Source organism: Miscanthus floridulus, chromosome 5 (genome assembly GCF_019320115.1).
Source record: "Miscanthus floridulus cultivar M001 chromosome 5, ASM1932011v1, whole genome shotgun sequence".
Taxonomy (NCBI): Eukaryota; Viridiplantae; Streptophyta; class Magnoliopsida; order Poales; family Poaceae; genus Miscanthus; species Miscanthus floridulus.
Genome location: NC_089584.1, coordinates 37,991,605 through 38,012,804, shown reverse-complemented (window position 1 = coordinate 38,012,804; position 21,200 = coordinate 37,991,605). Strand labels below are relative to the sequence as shown.

The 21,200-nt window shown below is 47.8% G+C and overlaps 2 protein-coding genes and 1 pseudogene across 3 annotated transcripts; all 3 read left to right on the top strand.

Annotated features, from left to right (window-relative positions):
* LOC136451994 (uncharacterized) overlaps positions 1-12,600 on the top strand; it is a 58,548-nt pseudogene extending 45,948 nt beyond the window's left edge.
* Positions 12,601-13,587: 987 nt separating this feature from the next.
* Positions 13,588-14,943, top strand: LOC136451993 (large ribosomal subunit protein cL37 alpha-like). Its single transcript, XM_066452669.1, has 2 exons — positions 13,588-13,717; positions 14,399-14,943. Exons 1-2 carry the CDS (start codon positions 13,624-13,626, stop codon positions 14,731-14,733), a joined length of 429 nt encoding a protein of 142 aa, XP_066308766.1. The 5' UTR covers positions 13,588-13,623; the 3' UTR covers positions 14,734-14,943.
* Positions 14,944-17,215: 2,272 nt separating this feature from the next.
* Positions 17,216-20,817, top strand: LOC136451992 (CO(2)-response secreted protease-like). Of its 2 annotated transcripts, none has more exons than XM_066452668.1 (9): positions 17,216-17,401; positions 17,589-17,799; positions 17,880-18,144; positions 18,252-18,804; positions 18,912-19,015; positions 19,101-19,343; positions 19,433-19,544; positions 19,669-19,882; positions 19,978-20,817. In XM_066452668.1, exons 1-9 carry the CDS (start codon positions 17,351-17,353, stop codon positions 20,541-20,543), a joined length of 2,319 nt encoding a protein of 772 aa, XP_066308765.1. In that variant the 5' UTR covers positions 17,216-17,350; the 3' UTR covers positions 20,544-20,817. The 2 variants fall into 2 exon arrangements, with proteins under 2 accessions (XP_066308765.1, XP_066308764.1); XM_066452667.1 differs by having other exon boundaries at positions 17,216-17,449.
* Positions 20,818-21,200: the final 383 nt, after the last annotated feature.

Sequence of the window (21,200 nt, the reverse complement as noted above, 5' to 3'; positions counted from 1 at the left end):
AAAGCCATTTGGGTACCAAAGAGCTTAGTGACTAACCTTCAAGGACCTAAGCAAGTTTGGGTACCTAAAAAGAATTAATCTTCTTTTGTAGGTCAATTACAAAGCTGGAGGAAGGCATTGGGTTCTTGATAGTGGGTGCACTCAACACATGACCGGTGATGCAAGAATGTTCAACTCAATCAACACCAATGGCAATGATGGTTATGATATCATGTTTGGTGATAATGGCAAAGGCAAGGTCAAAGGGCTTGGTAAGATTACAATATCCAATGACATGAGCATATCCAATGTGTTGCTAGTAGAGAGCTTGAACTTCAATTTGCTATCCATGGCTCAATTGTGTGATCTTGGATTCAAATGCATATTTGGGGTAGATGATGTAGAAATCATAAGTGTAGATGGCTCTAACTTGATCTTCAAAGGCTTTAGATATGAGAATCTATACTTGGTTGATTTCAATGCTAGTGAAGCTAGATTATTTATATGCTTGTTCACTAAGTCTAGCATGGGTTGGTTATGGCATACAAGGCTTGGTCATGTTGGAATGAAACAATTGAATAGATTGGTTAAGCATGACTTGGTTAGAGGCTTAAAAGATGTGTTTGAAAAGGATAAGCTTTGCAGCTCTTGTCAAGCCAGAAAACAAGTTGGAAACACCCATCCCAAGAAAAGCATGATGAGCACTAGTAAAGCATTTGAGTTATTGCATATGGATTTGTTTGGGCCAACACAATACACTAGCATCGGTGGTAACAAATATGGCTTTGTGATAGTGGATGGTTATACTAGATACACATGGGTATTCTTTCTAGTAGACAAAATGATGTATTTGCAACATTCAAATCATTTGTCAAGGGCATTCACAATGAGTTTGAAACAACCATCAAGAGAGTGAGAAGTGACAATGGTAGTGAGTTCAAGAACACTAGAATTGATGAGTTATGTGATGAATTTGGAATTATACATCAATTCTCAGCCAAGTACACACCTCAATCAAATGGCCTTGTTGAGAGGAAGAATAGAACACTCATTGATATGGCAAGGTCTATGCTTAGTGAGTACAATGTGAGTCAATCCTTTTGGGCCGAAGCTATCAACACGGCTTGCTACTGTAGCAACCGCCTCTATTATCACCGATTGAAAGAGAAGACATCATATGAGCTCTTAAATGGTAGAAAGCCCAACATTGCATATTTTTGGGTCTTTGGTTGCAAATGCTATATCTTGAAGAAAGGCATAAGATTGGGCAAGTTTGACAAGAAATGTGATGAAGGATTCCTACTTGGTTATTCCACTACAAGCAAAGCATATAGAGTTTGGAATTTGGATAGTGGTACTCTTGAGGAAGTTCATGATGTTGAATTTGATGAAACCAAGGGTTCACAAGTAGAGAATGAGAACTTAGAAGATGTTAGAGGCATTCAACTTTCAAATGCCATGAAGAACATGGATGTTGGTGAATTGAGGCCTAGGCAAGTAGATGATGATGAAGATGCTCAAGTGCAAGTGCTCTCTAACTCAAATGTGCAAGATGATACAAATCAAGTTAGTACAAGTGTCTCTCATGATAATGAACACGATCAAGTGGCTAGTACATCATCTCAACCCAATGATCAAGAAAGTGCAAGCAATCAAGTTCCAATACTCCAACCAACCAATGTTGCAAGGGATCATCCATTGGACACTATCATTGGTGATATTTCTAGAGGTGTACAAACAAGATCAAGATTGGCATCATTTTGTGAGCATTTCTCATTTGTGTCATCTATTAAACCAAAGAAGATAGATGAAGCATTGAAGGATGTTGATTGGGTGAATGCTATGCATGAAGAATTGAATAACTTCACAAGAAATCAAGTATGAGAATTAGTAGAGAGACCAAAGGGACACAATGTGATTGGAACCAAATGGGTCTTTAGAAACAAGCAAGATCAAGATGGGATAGTAGTAAGGAACAAAGCAAGATTGGTAGCACAAGGCTATACACAAGTTGAAGGTCTTGACTTTGGAGAAACATATGCCCTGGTTGCTAGATTGGAAGCAATTAGAATCTTGTTAGGCTATGCTTGTGCCCACAACATCAAGCTCTATCAAATGGATGTTAAGAGTGAATTTCTCAATGGTTACATCAATGAAGAAGTATATGTTGAGCAACCTCTTGGTTTTGAAAAAGATAAGAAGCCCGACCATGTGTACAAGTTGAAGAAGGCATTGTATGGCTTGAAGCAAGCACCTAGAGCATGGTATGAGAGATTGAGGGACTTCCTACTCTCTAAAGGGTTCATGATGGGCAAGGTTGACACCACTCTTTTCATCAAGAAGATTGGAAAAGACTTGTTTGTGTTGCAAATCTATATTGATGACATCATATTTAGATCAACCAATCAAGATTTTGTGATGAGTTTGGAAAGATGATGACTAATGAGTTTGAAATGTCCATGATTGGAGAGTTGAGTTACTTCCTTGGTCTTCAAATCAAGCAATTGAAGAATGGTACTTTTGTGAGTCAAGGCAAGTATATCAAGGACATGATTAAGAAGTTTGGCATGAGTAATAGCAAAGTCATTAGCACACCAATGGGAACAAATGGTAACTTGGATAGTGATGCAAGTGGCAACATGGTGGATCAAAAATTATATCGGTCTATGATTGAAAGCCTACTCTATATGACCGCATCAAGGCCGGATGTCATGTTTAGTGTATGCATGTGTGCAAGATTTCAAGCCTCACCAAGAGAAAGTCATTTGAAGGCTACAAAGAGAATATTGAGGTACTTGAAGCATACACCAAATATTGGCTTGTGGTATCCCAAAAGAGCAAAGTTTGAGCTAGTTGGTTACTCTGACTCAGATTATGCAGGATGCAAGGTTGAAAGAAAGAGCACCTTGGGTACATGTCAATTGTTGGGAAGATCACTTGTTTCATGGTCATCAAAGAAGCAAAATAGTGTTGCATTATCAACCGCCAAAGCCGACTACATATCCACCGGTAGTTGTTATGCACAAATACTTTGGATGAAGGCCACTTTGAGTGATTTTGGAATTAAGTTCAAGAAAGTGCCATTGCTATGTGACAATGAGAGTGCAATCAAGTTGACCAACAATCCGGTTCAACATGCAAGAACAAAGCACATTGATGTCCGCCACCACTTCATAAGAGATCACCAACAAAAAGGGGACATTTGCATTGAGAGTGTTGGCACCGAAGATCAACTTGCCGATATATTCACCAAGCCATAGGATGAGAAAAGGTTTTGTAAGCTAAGGAATGAGTTGAACATATTGGATTTCTCAAATATGTGTTGATGCATCCCCACGTATATGACATGCCTCTTCTTCGAGCAATCCAAGGTAAAAATTGATTGGCATGACATACATCCTTGCTAAGGACATGATTAGTGCATCTAGTCATTTCTCAATTTTAATAGGCTCATCCATGAAAATGAAATGAATTTGATGATTGTATGGTACCACTATTGCTTCTATGCTTATTTTGATCTAGTGGTAGCATATGACATGTTTGTGGTGGCTTGTAAACCTAGTGTTTGATCTAGAGAATGAGCTCTAAGTGTTTAACTCAATATGGTACAAGATAACCCTTATTTGGAGGTGTGAAGAAGCTTGTCCCTGGATCAAACCGAGTTAAATATCTTTGGCAAATGATCTAGATTGGACCAAATTTGGGAAAATGATCATCACCCCATTGATTGACATTGATAATCTCAACCTATCTATATTTTGAACCTTTGTGGTCATTGATGACAAAGAGCGAGAAATAGTGCACAAAGATAGTGAAAAGACAACACAAAGGGGAGAGAAATAAAGATACAAGTGATAGGGGGATAATCTGACATAAGGGGAGAAATATGACAAAGGAAAGGGATCAAATTTTGAGCACACAAGTAGGGGAAGCAAGCTCATGAACTTGTATAGTGCATTTGAATGTGTATTTCATATGTTTGCTTGCATGGCATAAGTTTTAAATTTCAACATCCATGCTTGTGTGATGTATGCTAGTTATAAGATTGAATGATGAAATGAAATCACTAGATAACTTTCATTTCCAACTAAGCTTTTACAAATGGTATCTATTCAAAGTACGTTTCCAAGTGGTATAGAGCTAACCATGGTGCTAAGGATGGTATAATGGTGCACTCCAATTGGTATCACGCTTCAAAGGTCCATCTTTTATACCTTAGCATCATTTGGTAGACATTGTCTCCTATATTTCCTATCTAAGCATATGTGCAAGCTATAATCCAAACTCTTAGCACATATGTAGGGGGAGCAATTGCTACCATATGGAGTTCATGAAACTTGTCCATATCCTTTTACACATGGTAAATATGCTTGGACAAGCAACATAGATTCAATTGAATTTCAATTCATATCTTTGTGAAAAGGTTGTCATCAATTACCAAAAAGGGGGAGATTGAAAGCTCTAGTTTGGTTTTAGTGAATTGATGAAACCCTAAGTGCTAACCTAGTTTATCCAGTGATCATGAGATAGGTAGCACACTCCAAGTGGTGAAGCAAATGAAGATCATGACATGATAATGGAGATGCCATGGTGATGATCAAGTGCTTGGACTTGGAAAGAAGAAAGAGAAAAACAAAAGGCTTAAGGCAAAGGTATAAATTGTAGGAGCTATTTTGTTTTGGTGATCAAGACACTTAGAGAGTGTGATCACATTTAGGTTTGATAGCCGTACTATTAAGATGGGTGAAATTCGTATCGAAATGCGGTTATCAAAGTGCCACTAGATGCTCTAACTCATTGCATATGCATTTAGGATCTAGTGGAATGCTAACACCCTTGAAAATGTTTGTGAAAATATGCTAACATATGTGCACAAGGTGATACACTTGGTGGTTGGCACATTTGAGCAAGGGTGAAGAAGTTAGAGGTGAAAATGAGTTAGTCTCGCTGGTCACAGGACGCTGGTCTCTGAGGAACCAGCCCGTCCGGTCAGTTGTAACAGCAAAGACACTGGCATCGGTCAAACGATGCTGGGTCATGGACTGACCAGACGCTAAGGTCTAGGGTCCGGTCATGTTGTCGGACAGCACAGAAGAAAGTCACTGACTGACCGGACGCTGGCAGGGTCCGGTCAAGCCTGACCGGACGCGTCCGGTCGATGAAAATCATTTCTGGAACCTTACTGGAAACGACCAGACGCTGGAGGCTGAGCGTTCGGTCAGTTATAGCACCATGTCTAGTCAACTCAAGTGACTATTGAGATCAGGACACATGGCTGTCGTTGGGCGACCGGACGCTGTGGTCTAGCGTCCGATCAACATGACCGGAGCGTCCGGTCAGCCCGTGTTGTGCCCAGTGAAGGGGTACAATGGCTCTATTTCGTGGGGGCTTCTATTTAAGCCCCATGGCCGGTTGAAGCTCACACCTTTGGCCATTTTCATTGACATAGCAACCTTGTGAGCTTAGCCAAAGCCCTCCTACTCATCTCCATCATTGATTCATCATCTTTGTGAGATTGGGAGAGAATCCAAGTGCATTGCTTGAGTGATTGCATCTAGAGGCACTTGGTGTTCGTGTTTCGCTGTGGGATTCGCTTGTTACTCTTGGTGGTTGCTGCCATCTAGACGGCTTGGAGCAGCGAGGATCGTCGAGTGGAGGGTGGTGATTGTCTCCGGCTCCGATCGTTGTGATTGTGAGGAGTTCTTGACCTTTCCCCGGTGGAGAGCCAAAAGGTACTCTAGTGGATTGCTCGTGGCTTGTGTGATCCTCATCTTGTGTTGGTTGTGCGGCACCCTATTGAGGGTTTGGTGTGTGAAGCCAATTAGCACGTGAACCTCCAAGTGAGTGAATCACCACAACGAGGACTAGCTTGCCGCCAAGCAAGTGAACCTCGGTAAAAAATCATTGTGTTCATCATTGATTCCGAGGTGATTGGTCTTCATTGTTATTCATCCTTGTGATTGATTGGTTCCTTCATCTACACGGCGGTATAACCTTCTTGATCACTCTCTTTACATTACCGCAAACTAGTTGTCAAGCTCTTTAGTGTAGCTAGTTGTGAGAGCTTGCTTGCTTGGTTGGTGTGGCTCTTTAGTTAGTCTTTGAGAGCACACTAACATAGGGTAGTGTCATAGCTATTGTGTGAATAGATACTATCTAAACTAGAATTGTGGTAGGTGGCTTGCATTTTGAGTAGGCTAGCGCAACACTTGCTTCACCTCATAATTGTCTAACAATTTTGTTAAGTGTTGTTGTAGAAATTTTTATTAGGCTATTTACCCCCCCTCTAGCCATTAGGACCTTTCACTTACCTCGACTACCTCCTCCGTGAGGCGCTGCCGATGGACAAAACAGAGGCTCGGCGGCTCGCACATTGTGCCAAGTCCATTGTCGTTATTAAGGGCGAGCTCTATAGGTGAAGGCACACCGGGATCCTGCAGCACTGTATCCCCATCGAACAAGGGAAGCAGTTGCTAGGTGATATCCACAGTGGGGTCTGTGGGCACCATGCCGTAGCTAGGACCCTGGTCGGAAACACGTTCCGACAAGGTTTCTACTGGCCAACCATAGTAGCCGATGCTGAACAGATTGTGCGCACCTGTGAAGGCTGTCAATACTACGCTCGGTAGACCCACCTGTCGACCTAAGCACTCCAAACGATCCCCATCATGTGGCCATTCGTAGTCTGGGGGCTCAATCTGGTCGGACCTCTCAAGAGGGCGCCCGGAGGCTATATGCACTTGCTTATCATCATAGACAAGTTTACAAAGTGGATAGAAGCTTGACCGATCTCTGCGATTAAGTCCGAGCAAGCCATGCTGTTCTTCCTTGACATCGTCCATTGCTTTGGGGTCCCAAACTCCATCATCACGGACAACGACACGCAATTCACCAGGAAGAAGTTCATATGATTCTGCGATGAATACCACATCTACATCGATTAGGCCGTCGTGGTGCACCCCCGCACGAACGGGCAGGTCAAGCGCACAAACGGCAGGGTCCTATAATGCCTCAAGCCTAGGATCTTCAATCGGTTGAACAAGTTTGGTGGATGATGGGTCGTGGAGCTTCCTGTGGCGCTCTAGAGCCTAAGGACGACCCCCAGTCGGGCCACCGACTACACGCCATTCTTCATGGTCTAGGTTCTGAGGCTATCCTCTCGACCGACCTCGATTAGGGCGTACGACGAACAGGGAGCCGAGGCATTCCTCATGGATTTCATGGACTAGCTAGATGAAGCACGTGACGTTGCCCTCCTCCGCTTGGCCAAGTACCAGCAAGCATTGCGTCGGTACCACAGCCGTCGAGTGTGGGGTCGGGCCTTCAACGTCGGGGACCTGGTGCTTCGCCTCGACCAGAGCAACAAGAACTGCCATAAGCTCTCTCCACCGTGGGAGGGACCGTACATCATCGCGGAAGTGCTCCGACCAGGCGCCTACAAGCTTAGCACCATCGACGACAAAGTCTTTGTCAATGCCTGGAACATCGAACAACTATGTCGCTTTTACCCTTAATTTACGCACGCTTTCTCTTATCAGTTTCGCTATCAACTCCTCGATATTTAGTGACACCTGACCCCAGCAATGACAGGGGGTCAGGCCTCACTCGAAGGCTGATAAGAGCATATCTATCTGGTAGACATTCTCTATGCCCAACTCTTTCTCATGTTAAGACCTAAAAGCGAGGGTCGCAGAAACAAACGCTAAGTAAAACTGGTCGGACTGCAAGAAACCTACGCCCCAGCAGCTATGGCGTTTTTGCTCATCAGCGTGATTAGAGTTTGTTCACCCGCACCCCAAGCTTTACAGCCTTAACAATGAAAAGGGTCAGAATGCATTAACATTTTTTATAAAAAAGGGGAGAAGGGCTAAAAATCTGTTTGACCATAACAAAATTTAAGAGCTTGTCCACTTATTACGATCTCAACGCCTAGCTTATCTGCCTAACTAATTTCTTTGGGGGTGATCTCATCCTCTATCTCCGCAGGTAAGTCCTGTGCTAGTGAGTCACCCAAGTTGATCGGACGGCTCAGGCCGCTGCCGAGAGACGGGTAAGGAGCAGTAGAATGCCCCATGTGGGTTATGCCGACCCCATCACTATACTTGGCCATCGGGCCACCCTGGTTCGGCATGGCCCGGAGGATGTCGGGCCAGCACGGCACGCCGTGCCTCCCGTGCCGTGCCACTGCGGGCCTCGTGCCTTGTCATCAGCCCAAGCATGGGCCTATGGGCCTAAATCCGTGCCGGGCCGGCCTGCTAGGCACGGCCAAATCACCAGGCTGTGCCAGCCCGAGGCCCGTAGGTTCAAAACACATCAAAAAATCATCTCAACAAGAAGTATTCAAATTTGAAGTATTTTTCCCAGAAGAGCTTCAAACCAAAACCAAAACCATACACAGAGAACAAGAGGAAATTAAAAGGATAACTGAGTTGTGTGCAATGCTGCCTCATTAAAAACCTTTCTGGGTAAAACTCACCCTTGTGAGAAATCCCAGAAAGGGAAAAAGAGTGTAGCACAACTCTTATAAGTCTTAAACATGTTCAAAGGTTTATATGATACATCACAAATACAGATCATAATCAAGTCTCAGGCTCTCAGCTCACCTCTCAAGTCTCACACTCTTACTATCTCAATCTCAACTCTCAACTCAAGAACCACCAGATGCAGAAGCCACAGATGCAGATGTGCTAGTAGAAGGAGCCCCAGAAGTAGATGCATCTTCATCAAGATAGAGATGCTCGAAGGAGTCTACCAGTTCTTGGTTGTCAACATCATGATGCAGTCTTCTTTCACCCAGCTCCCAATCTTTTATGCAAGCAAGCATCTCCACATGTTCAGGCAATAGTCGATGGCGCCGCTCCTCAAGTATTCTTCCTGTCAAGCTGAAACAAGATTCGGAAGACATTGTTGAAACAGGAACTGACATAATGTCTCTAGCCATGATAGAAAGCACTGGATATGTTAGCTTATGGTCACGCCACCAGAGAAGTAGATCAAAGTCATCCTCATATGCAGTGACATTGTCACTGTCCAGATAAGCAGATAGCTCACAAGCAGCAGTAGAAGTAGATAAAGAATGACCGGGAGCAGAGGCAGGGGAAGGTCCAACAACACCAGATGCTCCAGGGCCTCCAAAAATTCTTCCCTATGCCTGCTTCCTCTTACCTGTGATGCTTGCAGGTTGTGCCGCCCTCCTTTGAGACCTAGCTGCACCAAACTTTTCTTCATACTTGTTAAACAACTTGAAAATTTTAGTTTTCACAATACAATAATAAGAACTGTAGTCAAAACCAGTTTTTTGTTGCATTATGGTAAGAAAATTAAATAAACCTCTCATTTTACCTCTAGGATCAAGAATGAATGCAAATGAATACAGCAGAGGTATGTCCTTCCAGTATTTTAGGTATTTAAGCTTCATAGGATAGACAATAGAAAATAGATTCTGATCCTTTGAACTTTCATGCAAATGAGTTATAATATCTAGCAGATGGTGCAGAATAAGTGGACTAGTTGGATAGTAAACACCAGAAAGAGTGAATGTGGAGTCATAAAAAACTTCCAGGAATTCAAGTATTTTATCAGCAATATACCAGTGACTTGCAGTTAACAACGTTGAGCCATAGTTGGAATTAATGAACACAGAAAAAACATCCTTACATGGATGCAGGTGTTTAAGCATAAGATATGTAGCATTCCATCTAACATCCATATCCAAACCAAACTTTCTAGGTCTAACACCCTTAGCAATGCAAAAGTTCTTGAATAAAGTAATCCTTTGATTAGATGAATTCAAAAAGTTAATAGCGGTTCTGAAATCCTCAGTGTAAGGTTTGAACCTTTTTAAGCCAGATTTTACTATCAGATTAATAATATGGCAAGCACAACGTTGATGCACAAGATGATACTTAACCTTATTAGGATCTGAAGGTGTAGGTGCAGGTTCAGAACCTAGATAACCAGCAAACATAAGTGTCAATGTTTCCATAGCCTTAGCATTGGAAGAAGCATTGTCAAGAGTAACAAAGAACACCTTGTCAAGCAAACCAAATTCTTTAATCACACAAACAACTTTTTCTGCAATATTCTCACCAGTATGTTTTACCTCAATCAAGCGGAGACCAATTACCTTTTTCTGCAACTCCTAGTCAGCAGATACATAGTGAGCAACAACACTGATATAGTCTTCCTTTGCATTACCAGACCAAATGTCTGATGTCAGACCAACAGAAGAAGCACCAGACAACACACAGTTCTTAATTATATTACGTCGTTCATTAAAAAGTTTGCCAAGATCTCTAGTGGTGGTCTGTCTAGAGACCTTAACAAACCTAGGATTATGAGCTCTAACAATGTATTCTTCCCAAGCATCAGTCTCACCAATTCCTAAAGGCAAATCAAGCTTAGCAATCAAACAACATAATTCAGATCTAGCAACTTCAGGTTTATAATCCCAGTTATAAATAGAACCATCAGGATTGTATGAAAGCCTAGATTGAACCCTAGCACGTTGATCAGTTTTAATCCTACATGATTTTTTGTGCCTTTTTAAGTGACTAGTGCCAGCAGCAGATCTAGCAGACAAGGTACATTTGCACATCCTACAAACAACCTTGGTGCAAATTCTAGAACCATTAATAACCTCATAGATCTCCTCAAAATCAGCCCACACAGGCGATTTGCGCTTACTAGTGTTACCTGTACCAGCAACCGAAGGAGCAGAGCCGTTGGAGTTCGCAGTCACCGTCACCCCTTCGCCACCGTCCGTGTCCACATCGATCGGAGTCGGAGCAGCAGAGCCGTCCCCAAGATTGATACCGAACAACACAGCAGCGTCGGCTCGAGTGTCATCGTCGTTCTTGCCCTCTGGGGCCAGGCCAACCGGCAGGAGGCCATCCTCGTCGGCCATGGCCGCCTCTCCAGCCCCGTTCCTCGACGGTGCGGGTGGCCGCCTTGCTCGCTCTAAGCTGCAGCTAGAAGACGATGCATCGGCTACCGACCTGCGAAACATTGGAAGAAGAAGAAATCAGAAGCATACATTGAAAGAAAAAGAAGAAATTAGAACATAGTTAGGGTTAGGGTTAGGGTTTCACCTACGCAGCTGGAGCCCAGTGCCGGAGAAGACGACACTCAGTCAGCAACGATGACGGACGGTGGAGGAGGGACAATTAGAGACAACCAACTCACATAATCAACGAGATCTAGAGGGGAGATAGGGAGAGGGAGAAGGGAGAGGCGGAGAGGGAACAGGGAGGGGATCAGGTAGGAGGAGTAGAGAGCTGCTCCCCGGCGACAGGCGGATCGTCGAGGTCACCTCACTGGAGTCGGGGAGGACGGAGACCGTGAGACCCGAGAGCGAGGCGAGGTGAGGAAATGAGCAAGGGTTCGGGGTGTGAGAGCCGCCGCGGCCGTGGCGTGCGCTTATATATGAGGAGGGGGAGGCGTCGAGGTCACCTCACCGGAGTTGGGGAGGACGGAGGCGAGACCGTGAGGGCAAGAGCCGAGAGAGCGAGGCGAGGCGAGAGAGACGAGGGCGAGGCGAGAAAGACGAGAAATGAGCTAGGGTTCGGGGTGTGAGAGCCGTCGTGGCCGCGGCGTGCGGCTTATATATGAGGAGCGAGGGGAGGCGGGGGCGGCTGGGCCGAGCAGCGCGCTGGACCGCGGAGGTGCGGAGAGGCCGGGAGCGGGAGGGGAGGAGGCCAGGAGGGGGAGGGCCGAAGGGGGGGGTGGCCGGGCCGCTGCCGGGCCGGCTGTCTCAGGCGGGGCCGTGCCGTGCTGGCCCATGGGCCTGAGCAGCGGCCCAGGCACGGCCTGCTCCCTCGGCCGGGCCAGCCCGGGCCCGCATGTCATCGGGTCGTGCCGTGCTCGTGTCGGGCTAAAAAAACGGGCTTCGTGCCGTGCCGTCGTGCCTCGGGCTGCATGGCCAAGTATACCCGTCACGAACGACGGACCTAGATTCCACTCGGACATATCCGGTAAGAGCTCCCCGAACCCGTCACTCGAGCCATCGAGGTAAGTCATGTGTCAGCGGGTCACCCAAGTCGATCGGACGGCTTGGGCCGCTGCCAAGAGACGGGTAAGGAGCAGTAGGATGCCCCATGCGGGTTATGCCGACTCCGTCACGAACGACGGATCCGGATTCCACTCGAACATATCCAGTAAGAGCTCTCCGAATCCGTCACTCAAGCCATCGATGTAACTTTACCAACCCCTACTTTACTTTTCAAGTACATGAGCATTCATTCATCCATTCTCATACATCCGAGCATCACATATGCAATTACGGATGCCCGTGTGAAGAACATCAAGGACTTGAAAGCCCTAACGTTACTCAAAGTCTCAACCTATCTCAGAATGGAAACCTCACGGACAAAACCCTACAGCTGATCTCTGGTACGTTTTCGTTGTTCTCTCCATGTGCATTTATCAGGACATTGTTCTCATTTCAATAGTTACAACTGTTCGTCCAACTGCCGGGTGCGGGTGTCCAACTCGGGCATTCACCACCTGAAACCCACCGCAGGACCTGCGCTCCCTATCCCTGGAGTCCTGCAGGTTGACGGCAAGCGAGATCGTGACGCTCTGTTTGCTCTCCCCAACCTGATCAGTGTGTGGCCGGAGTGATACGACCAGCACTCCACAGCGACCTGTAACTGTAAAGCAAGTGGTGCCCGACAAGAGCAGGTCGCCTTGTACCTAAGTACTTTTGCAAGAACAACATGCCTGTACATATTGTTCTTTGTGTCGTGTCGATGTGCCTGATGCCAACAGACTAACACTGATCCTGTGATGGGAGGGAACGATTTTAAATATGTCGTGCTTCCTCTCCACGTGGGGTGCTGACGTGCTGCTACGTGCTCTCTCCGTCCACAGAAGAATATAATTACGGGATTTATATTGGTCAAACTAGCTCAAATTTAACTAAATTTATAGCATATAGTATTAGCATTTATATCTTTAAATAAATTTATTATGAAAATATATTGTATAACTAATATAATGATACTTATTTTGTATCACGAATGTTAAGCCATGTTTGGCGTAGCTCAGCTGCACTAGATCTATAATTTCTGAGCCTTGAGGTAAAATTGTCTCACATCACCTAATAAATAATAGATCCAGAATTGGTATCTTTTTAGGCATATGTGTTAGAAGATACCACACAGCATGTTAAAATAAAATAGTCGGATATCTATCTATCCCCGTAGCTCTTGTTTGGATTCATTTTTAATCTAATAGTATTAAGTGTTTCTCCAGTCTTAAAATAAGTGTGCATATCACAATTTAAGAAATCAAATAATTTTAACTTTAAATAGATTTATAGAAATAATATTAACGTTTGTTTATCCAAATAGATTTACTATACTATAAAAAGATACACCATTATTAATTTAATAATAATGTTTATTTAGTATCATAAATATTTATATTTTTTATATATTTGCCCTTCCGTTATGCCACGTGGGACATGCTCATGACTCAGCATCTCAGCCTTTGCCAAACATGAGGTCATGACTAAAATCTGACCGTTGAGTGCCGATCGGACGGCGAGCATTCTCTGCCCTCGAAGGCTTATCCGGTTATTATCCCTCCCACTCGCAGGCGCAGCAGCAACAGCACCCAGGGCCAAGAAGGCCACACCCACCAATGGCGCTCCTCTCCCCGACCGTCTCCTTCCTCGTCTCCCCCGCTGCTCCACGCTCCCGAGCTCTCTCCGCTGCCGCCAATGTCTCGTACCCAGGTAAGCTCCGCTAACGCGCATCATCGATCCCCGTCGTCTTGTACTCTTGTTCGAGTCCAACTCCCCTCTATACGCTGTCCTGGCTGGTTGGGGTCGGTTCTTGGGATGGATGTCATGCCCTACCAGCTGCAATCCCCGCAGCGAACTGCGGATGCGAGGTTTATGGTCAGTTTGTGCGCTGGTCGAGCCCGGGCGTTTCTGCGCCTCTGTGATGCTGCTGGCTCGTTTGGGGATTTCTTCGAACATTAATCGTGCACCAAGTTCTTCTACGCTGCCAATATGCTAGAGCTGTATCAATTGAGCCAGGAACGCTAGGACACCAATTTTTGCTCCTTCCCTGCTTTATTTAGTGCCAATTACTGTAAGATTTAATAAGGAACAAAGTGCTTAGGCGCACTTTGCTTGCTAGTTGCTACAGTTGAGCATATGCCCATGGCACACTGCATTTCCTGCTAAGTAGTATTGTATTGCATTGCTTGGCTGGAGCGCCTTGATTACACTCATGTAAGCTTTGTTGGTTAATAAGGCCGGGGAAACCTTTTTTCTCTATTCTATTGCAACCTTCGTGTCATGAACCCATGACTTCATTAGGTCCATGTGAGTTTAGAATTGAAATGTGTGAATTACTGTGCACCAGATCCTATTAAGTGGTTTGCCTTTTTGTTATTACTGTTGTTGCAGCCTCAAGGCTGCAATGCAAGAACCTGTCCTCCCTACGGAGCCCTCTGAATGTGACTGCTACTTGCGCTTCTTTCGCCGAGAAGAGGCCGGTTCTTGTCCATGCCACGGCAGAGGGTTCTGAGGCTGATGCAGAGCAGCCAGAAGAGCCGAAACCGGCGACCAAGATCGAGGACATGCCGCTCGAGTCGAAGCAGAAGATGATCATGGAGCAGAGGGCGCGGATGAAGCTTGACAAGAAACTGAGGCACCGGCGCAAGCGGCTTCTCCGCAAGAGGAAGCTTAGGAAGAAGGGCAGGTGGCCTCCATCCAAGATGAAGAAGCTCAAGAATGTATGAACAGCGTCAATGTTGACCGCCACTCTGCCTTGGCTCTATGTGTTGTGGTTGCCCCGTTTACCAATTTTGCTGTTCAGAATCTGAGACACGATACCTACAAAATGTAATTCTGCTTTCAAGTAATTGAACCTTCTTACAGTCTAGAGTACTCAATGTGTCTGAATTTTCTCCCTGGATCCGTATATGATTGATGGCTTTAGCTTTGGTTCAGGACTAGCACTATATATATTTGTCTATGCTGCATAACTATATGTTCTTTCATGAACAAGTCTGGGGTATCTTTTGTGGAAGAACCTGTCATACATCATGATAAATACCATTGGAAGGCCAACTAGATGATCCTCGAAGATTTGAATATTGCCGGCCGTCATATTTCCAGTTGGTTCTTACTCTATGGGTTCATCATTTTAGGATAAGAAGGCACTGCTCATCAGCAAGTTTTCCCAGCTTCCTGCATATGTCATACAGTCTGTGTTCTTTCCCACTTTATTTTGTGGGTTTCCAAATCTTCAACTAATACGATACGATACGGGAAGGAGTACAAAAGTGCATACATCAGCCTTGAACAACAGCTGAAGTTGCTCCAAATGAGCCAGTGTTACGAAATTGACATTTTCTGGGTCGTCTGTTCCCTTTCAGAATTTGTTAACCGTAATGTCCTTGCAGTTTCAGAATTTGTCTAATTCGAGTCAGATGCAGAGTAAAATACCATAATGTGCATTACCTGTACTGAAGTTCTGAAAGATTCTATAATGCCTTAGCGCCACCCCCACCCACACGAAAAAAAGGACAAAAATGAAAGAAAGCTGCAGTAGCCGACCATTTTCCAACAGTCTAAGCCTCGCAAAGGTTGGAGCTCCACTGCTGTGCAAAGTTGATCAAAGGCATCTTTGTTTCCTTACTCAGTTGGCTACAGTACATGTTCATGGTATGTGACAATGCCCCCCCACGCTTCTCTTTATGGTGCTTGATACTCAAGAAAAGAACAATCATCATATGCTCCAAATGATTCAATACTTTGCATATTTCCCCCTTTTCTTGCAACCATAATCTTGAAATGTAAATGGAATTCATAAATGGTCTATTTGAAACTGATGTTATGGCAACTAGAGCACCACCGATTCACCGGTCTGTAATCTATTAGCTTCCCCCGGCACGACTAGAGAAGGCCAAAAATTTACCTGATTGGCTCAAACTTACAAGACACAAGAGGCTGTCGGTCTTATTTTTTTTAGATGGAGAATCCGATGCTTCATCTGCTTGGCTACTCAGGGCAGCAAAGTGACAAGATGAACAGCAACAGATTGCGCCACCGGTCGACTCAGGCTCTCTTCCCCTAGGTGTCCGGATCATGGCGACTGAAGACACTGTGATTGGGACGCTGGGTTCTTGTGGGAGAAAACAGAAAAGCCATAAGGACGAAAAAAATTCGGTGAGGACCATCCCTACGGAAACACTGAACCGCTTTTTTGGCTCATGTGCCGGTTACTGATTAGTGTAGCTCACATCTCCGGTATGGTTCTGCTTTGCCGCTTTACCCGCACCATTTCATCATCACCAGTATCATCTGAGTATCTGATAGCCGACTCCGATCCAGCCTGGTGAGGAAAGGAACAATCATCGCCATCAATCCCGATATATGGATAGATAATTTCAAATGACTGTGATTGTTGCAGGCGTAAATGAGTTCGCTTTGCTGTGGAAGATGAAAGTCTGTTCAGATACTACCAGAAAGTGAGGCTCACTCACTAAAGGCAAGGCTATCCGATACGTTACCTGAAAATGACTCGCCTGGCGCGTGGCTACCAGACACCGACACTATCAAATGTAGCTGCAAGTTTTTTTATTAATTCTTTTTTTGACAAAACACATGTGGTTAAAGGATGGAATGCTCGACACTTCGACACGGCATAGGTCTTTGGCTTTATGATCGATCCATCACTTTCCTTGCATCGTGAATCGACTATCCTAATCCTACCCATCATCAACAACAAACTTGTAGACATTTAATACACTCTCCGCGAGGCAATACAGTTGGTGATTCCAAATGTTAACTTCTGATTGAACACACAATAAACTTTTAAAGAATTGAAGGAAAAAAAAAAAGATTTTGTCTTTTTTTTTTCTAGTAAAGCAAAATCACTGAAACCTAACTAAGTGCAGGAGGAAAGTGAAAGCAGCTTAATTTCCACCCCCACCATTGAAGAAGATGTCAGAGCGCACTGCACTCTCCACTCCGCATATTCCCTCCCTCGGGGCCAAGCAATCTCACCAGCACAACAATCTCCGCGACACTGATTTGGACCTGGTTTCAGAGGGACACGCGGCCGATCATGCCGCGACGACGACGACCAAAGAATCCCCCACGGGGGAAGCTTCCATCCACCATGATCCCATCGAAAGCAATGCGAGGCCTCTCAGCTCCAAACAGCCATAAAAGGAGGACAGTCAGAGCCCAGGTGAATCCGATTCTGTCAAAAGCGAGGCTCAACTCCAGCTACAAATTGTGCCCCATGCTGCCGGTACCAGTCCCTACCAGCCACCAGTGTCCCCTTCGGCTGTCCCCTGGAACACCGGTTTGAGTCCCGAGCTGATCGTGTGGGCGGGCGACGCGTCAATGGTGAACACCGGGCGCTTCGTCATCCTCGTCCTCGCCTACCGCCTCCTGGTACCCCTCCTCTCAGCCTCAGCTCAACCGGACCACAACACCAAAGAGGTAGCCCCACTGCACTGGATTGGCAGCTCAGCCGCAACAACTCAAGTGGCAGGCAGCCACTAGCTTAGGATTCTGGGTGGCGATTGTTCCATGGGGCTTATTGAATTGTGCTTGTTGATCCATGGTATTGGCGATCCAGTCGTATGTCGTCTACATGGGGAGCCCGTCGGGAGGCGGAAACGGCGGCGGCGTCAGCGACCCGGAGGCGGTGCAGGCGGCTCACCTGCAGATGCTGTCGTCCATCGTCCCGAGCGACGAGCAGGGGAGGGTGGCGCTGACGCAGAGCTACCATCACGCGTTCGAGGGCTTCGCCGCCGCGCTCACCGAGAAGGAGGCCGCCGCGCTCTCCGGTGAGGCCATGGACTCCCGATCAACCAACTGCTTGTTGAATTCTTCCTTTCCTCGCCTATGATCCTTGCGTTCTTTGCAGCGCACGAGAGGGTGGTGTCCGTGTTCAAGGACCGAGCCCTGCAGCTGCACACCACGCGGTCGTGGGACTTCCTGGAAGTGCAGTCCGGGCTCCAGTCCGGCCGCCTCGGCCGACGGGCGTCCGGCGACGTCATCATCGGCATCATCGACACGGGTGTCTGGCCGGAGTCGCCGAGCTTCAACGACGCCGGGATGAGCGACGTGCCGGCGCGGTGGCGCGGCGTGTGCATGGAAGGAACAGACTTCAAGAAGAGCAACTGCAACAAGTACCAATGCTGGCCTGGCATTATGTATCTGTTCAAGAAATTTCTGTATAAGTGACACATATAATAATAATATATAAATGCGTGTCTGCCATGTGCCGCTGTCGCAGGAAGCTGATCGGCGCCCGGTACTACGGCGTCCAGCCCGAGTCGTCGGCATCGAACGCCTCCAGCAGCGCCGTGGCGACGCCGGCCGCCACCGGCACGCCGCGGGACACCGTGGGCCACGGCACGCACACGGCGTCCACGGCGGCCGGCGCGGTCGTGTCGGACGCGGACTACTACGGGCTCGCCCGAGGCGCAGCTAAAGGCGGGGCGCCGTTGAGCCGGGTGGCCGTGTACCGCGCGTGCTCGCTGGGCGGGTGCTCCACGTCGGCGGTGCTCAAGGCCATCGACGACGCGGTGGGCGACGGCGTGGACGTCATCTCCATCTCCATCGGCATGAGCTCCGTGTTCCAGTCCGACTTCCTCACCGACCCCATCGCGCTGGGCGCGCTCCACGCGCACCAGCGCGGCGTGCTGGTCGTCTGCTCCGGCGGCAACGACGGGCCCAACCCCTACACCGTCGTCAACTCCGCGCCGTGGATCCTCACCGTCGCCGCCTCCTCCATCGACCGCTCCTTCCAGTCCAGCATCGCTCTCGGCAACGGCGACGTCGTCAAGGTAGCCACACCTACTGACTGATTGCACGCTGTTCCTTCCACCACCGCGGACGTGGCCGCCTCCATCGCCGTGCTTACAGCAGCTCTTCGTCGTTTGGTGCGTGTCAGGGAGTGGCGATAAACTTCTCCAACCACAGCCTCAGCGGCGAGAAGTACCCTCTGGTGTTCGGGGCCGAGGTGGCAGCCCACTACGCGCCGGTCGCCGAGGCGAGGTATTACTATACCACAGCTGAACGCCGGCGCAACGCGGCACATTTGTTAGGGTGCAGAACTGATTAATGTTGGAGAACGTTGCAGCAACTGCTATCCTGGGTCATTGGATGCGCAGAAGGTGGCCGGGAAGATCGTGGTGTGCGTGAGCACGGACCCGATGGTGTCGCGGCGGGTGAAGAAGCTGGTCGCCGAGGGGTCCGGCGCCAGGGGACTGGTGCTCATCGACGACGCCGAGAAGGACGTGCCGTTCGTTGCCGGCGGCTTCGCGCTATCCCAAGTCGGCACCGACGCCGGCGCGCAGATCCTCGAGTACATCAACTCCACAAAGTGAGCCAGCCAGCCCAGCCGTTGAGAGCCAGCCCAGCACGCGGGAGGAGTCTGACTGACACTGACCGTTGATCCTCGTGCTGGTTCAGGAATCCGACGGCCGTAATCCTCCCGACCGAGGACGTCGGGGACTTCAAGCCGGCGCCGGTGGTGGCGTCCTTCTCGTCGCGTGGCCCCGGCCTCACCGAGTCCATCCTGAAGGTAGTTTCCTTTCCTCTGCAGAATTGTGATGAAATGCTTGGAGTTGGAGCAGGCCGCATTTGGTGTTGACCTGACACGGACATGTCTCCGGACGATGGTAAATTGGTAATCTTGTGTGTGGCAGCCTGATGTGATGGCGCCCGGCGTCAGCATCCTGGCCGCCACGATCCCGTCCACGGATAGCGAGGACGTGCCGCCGGGGAAGAAGCCCTCGGCCTACGCCATCAAGTCCGGCACCTCGATGGCCTGCCCGCACGTCGCCGGCGCCGCCGCCTTCGTCAAGTCGGCGCACCCGGGCTGGACGCCGTCCATGATCAGATCAGCTCTGATGACCACAGGTAGAGTAGAACGAGCACAGCATTCATTCCCATTCGCATTTCGAGGAACACAATTAAACAAAGAACTTGCCTTGGCCGGGGCAAACGCATCGCAGCGACGACGACGAACAACCTCGGGAAGCCACTGGCGAGCAGCACGGGCGCGGCGGCGACGGGGCACGACATGGGCGCCGGGGAGATGAGCCCTCTCCGCGCGCTCAGCCCGGGCCTGGTGTTCGACACCACCACGCAGGACTACCTCAACTTCCTCTGCTACTACGGCTACAAGGAGCAGCACGTCCGGAAGATCTCCGGCGCCGCGAGCTTCTCCTGCCCCGCGGGCGCGCCCTCGCCGGACCTCATCGCGTCGGCCGTCAACTACCCGTCCATCTCCGTGCCGCGGCTGCAGAGGGGGCAGCCCGCCACCGTGGCGCGCACCGCCATGAACGTGGGGCCGTCGAACACGACGTACGCGGCCACCGTCGACGCGCCCGCCGGCCTGACGGTGCGGGTCTCGCCCGACTGGCTTGTGTTCTCGAGGAGGTGGACGACGGCGAGGTACGAGGTGAGCTTCGACGTGGCCGCCGGCGCAGGCGTGAGCAAGGGGTACGTGCACGGCGCCGTCACCTGGTCCGACGGCGCGCACTCGGTGCGGACGCCGTTCGCGGTCAATGTCCTCTGATCTGATTGAGTCATCGGCGTTTTGCTTCTTTGATTATCGTGTTCTTGGTTCACATGAGTGTTTGGTTTTTTTGTGTTATACGCACTTGCACGAGTGGTACCTGGGGGAGCAATGCGCCCCCACAAGCACCCCTTAATTTGATAAAGGGGAATAATTTGAAAAAATGAGTTTTGTTGTACTAGCACCCTGCTTCGTGTAGGGTCATCTCACAGTTAGGATTATTAACTATGGGTGTACTCTTATATGTTTTCTATAAAAGCTGAGTTTACCTCCTAAGAAAAGATTGGGGCGGTCAAGGCTAGGAAACTGGTCACGTTTGTTTGAAACATTTTCTTCTTATACAAAGATGCACAAACGCTCTTGCGTATTGGGGGACCTCTAAGGATGGCAACGGGGCGGTTTCGGGTCAGATATCCACGGGTTTCGGGTCTTGCGGATTTGGATTCGGGGATGATTTCTCACCCACGGTTTTCGGGTTCGGGGCCCCGAAACCAATCGGGTTCGATTTCGGGTTTGGTTTTCCACCCGTGGATATCCAATGGATATCCGAAATAAATCATTTGGAATTAAAACTCATGTTTTATAATATGCTAATAATAACTTGTTTACTTATATTATTAAATTTATTCTAAGTTGACTCATGAAAATATTTATTAT

Bases quoted from the DNA above. Each gene is read 5' to 3' on its own strand.
- LOC136451992 (XM_066452667.1), top strand. From the start codon at position 17,351: ATGGTGAACACCGGGCGCTTCGTCATCCTCGTCCTCGCCTACCGCCTC. The intron at 17,450-17,588 runs GTAGCCCCACTG...TTGGCGATCCAG, and splicing joins CGGACCACAACACCAAAGAG to TCGTATGTCGTCTACATGGG. The intron at 18,805-18,911 runs GTAGCCACACCT...GGTGCGTGTCAG, and splicing joins GCAACGGCGACGTCGTCAAG to GGAGTGGCGATAAACTTCTC.
- LOC136451993 (XM_066452669.1), top strand. From the start codon at position 13,624: ATGGCGCTCCTCTCCCCGACCGTCTCCTTCCTCGTCTCCCCCGCTGCT. The intron at 13,718-14,398 runs GTAAGCTCCGCT...CTGTTGTTGCAG, and splicing joins CGCCAATGTCTCGTACCCAG to CCTCAAGGCTGCAATGCAAG.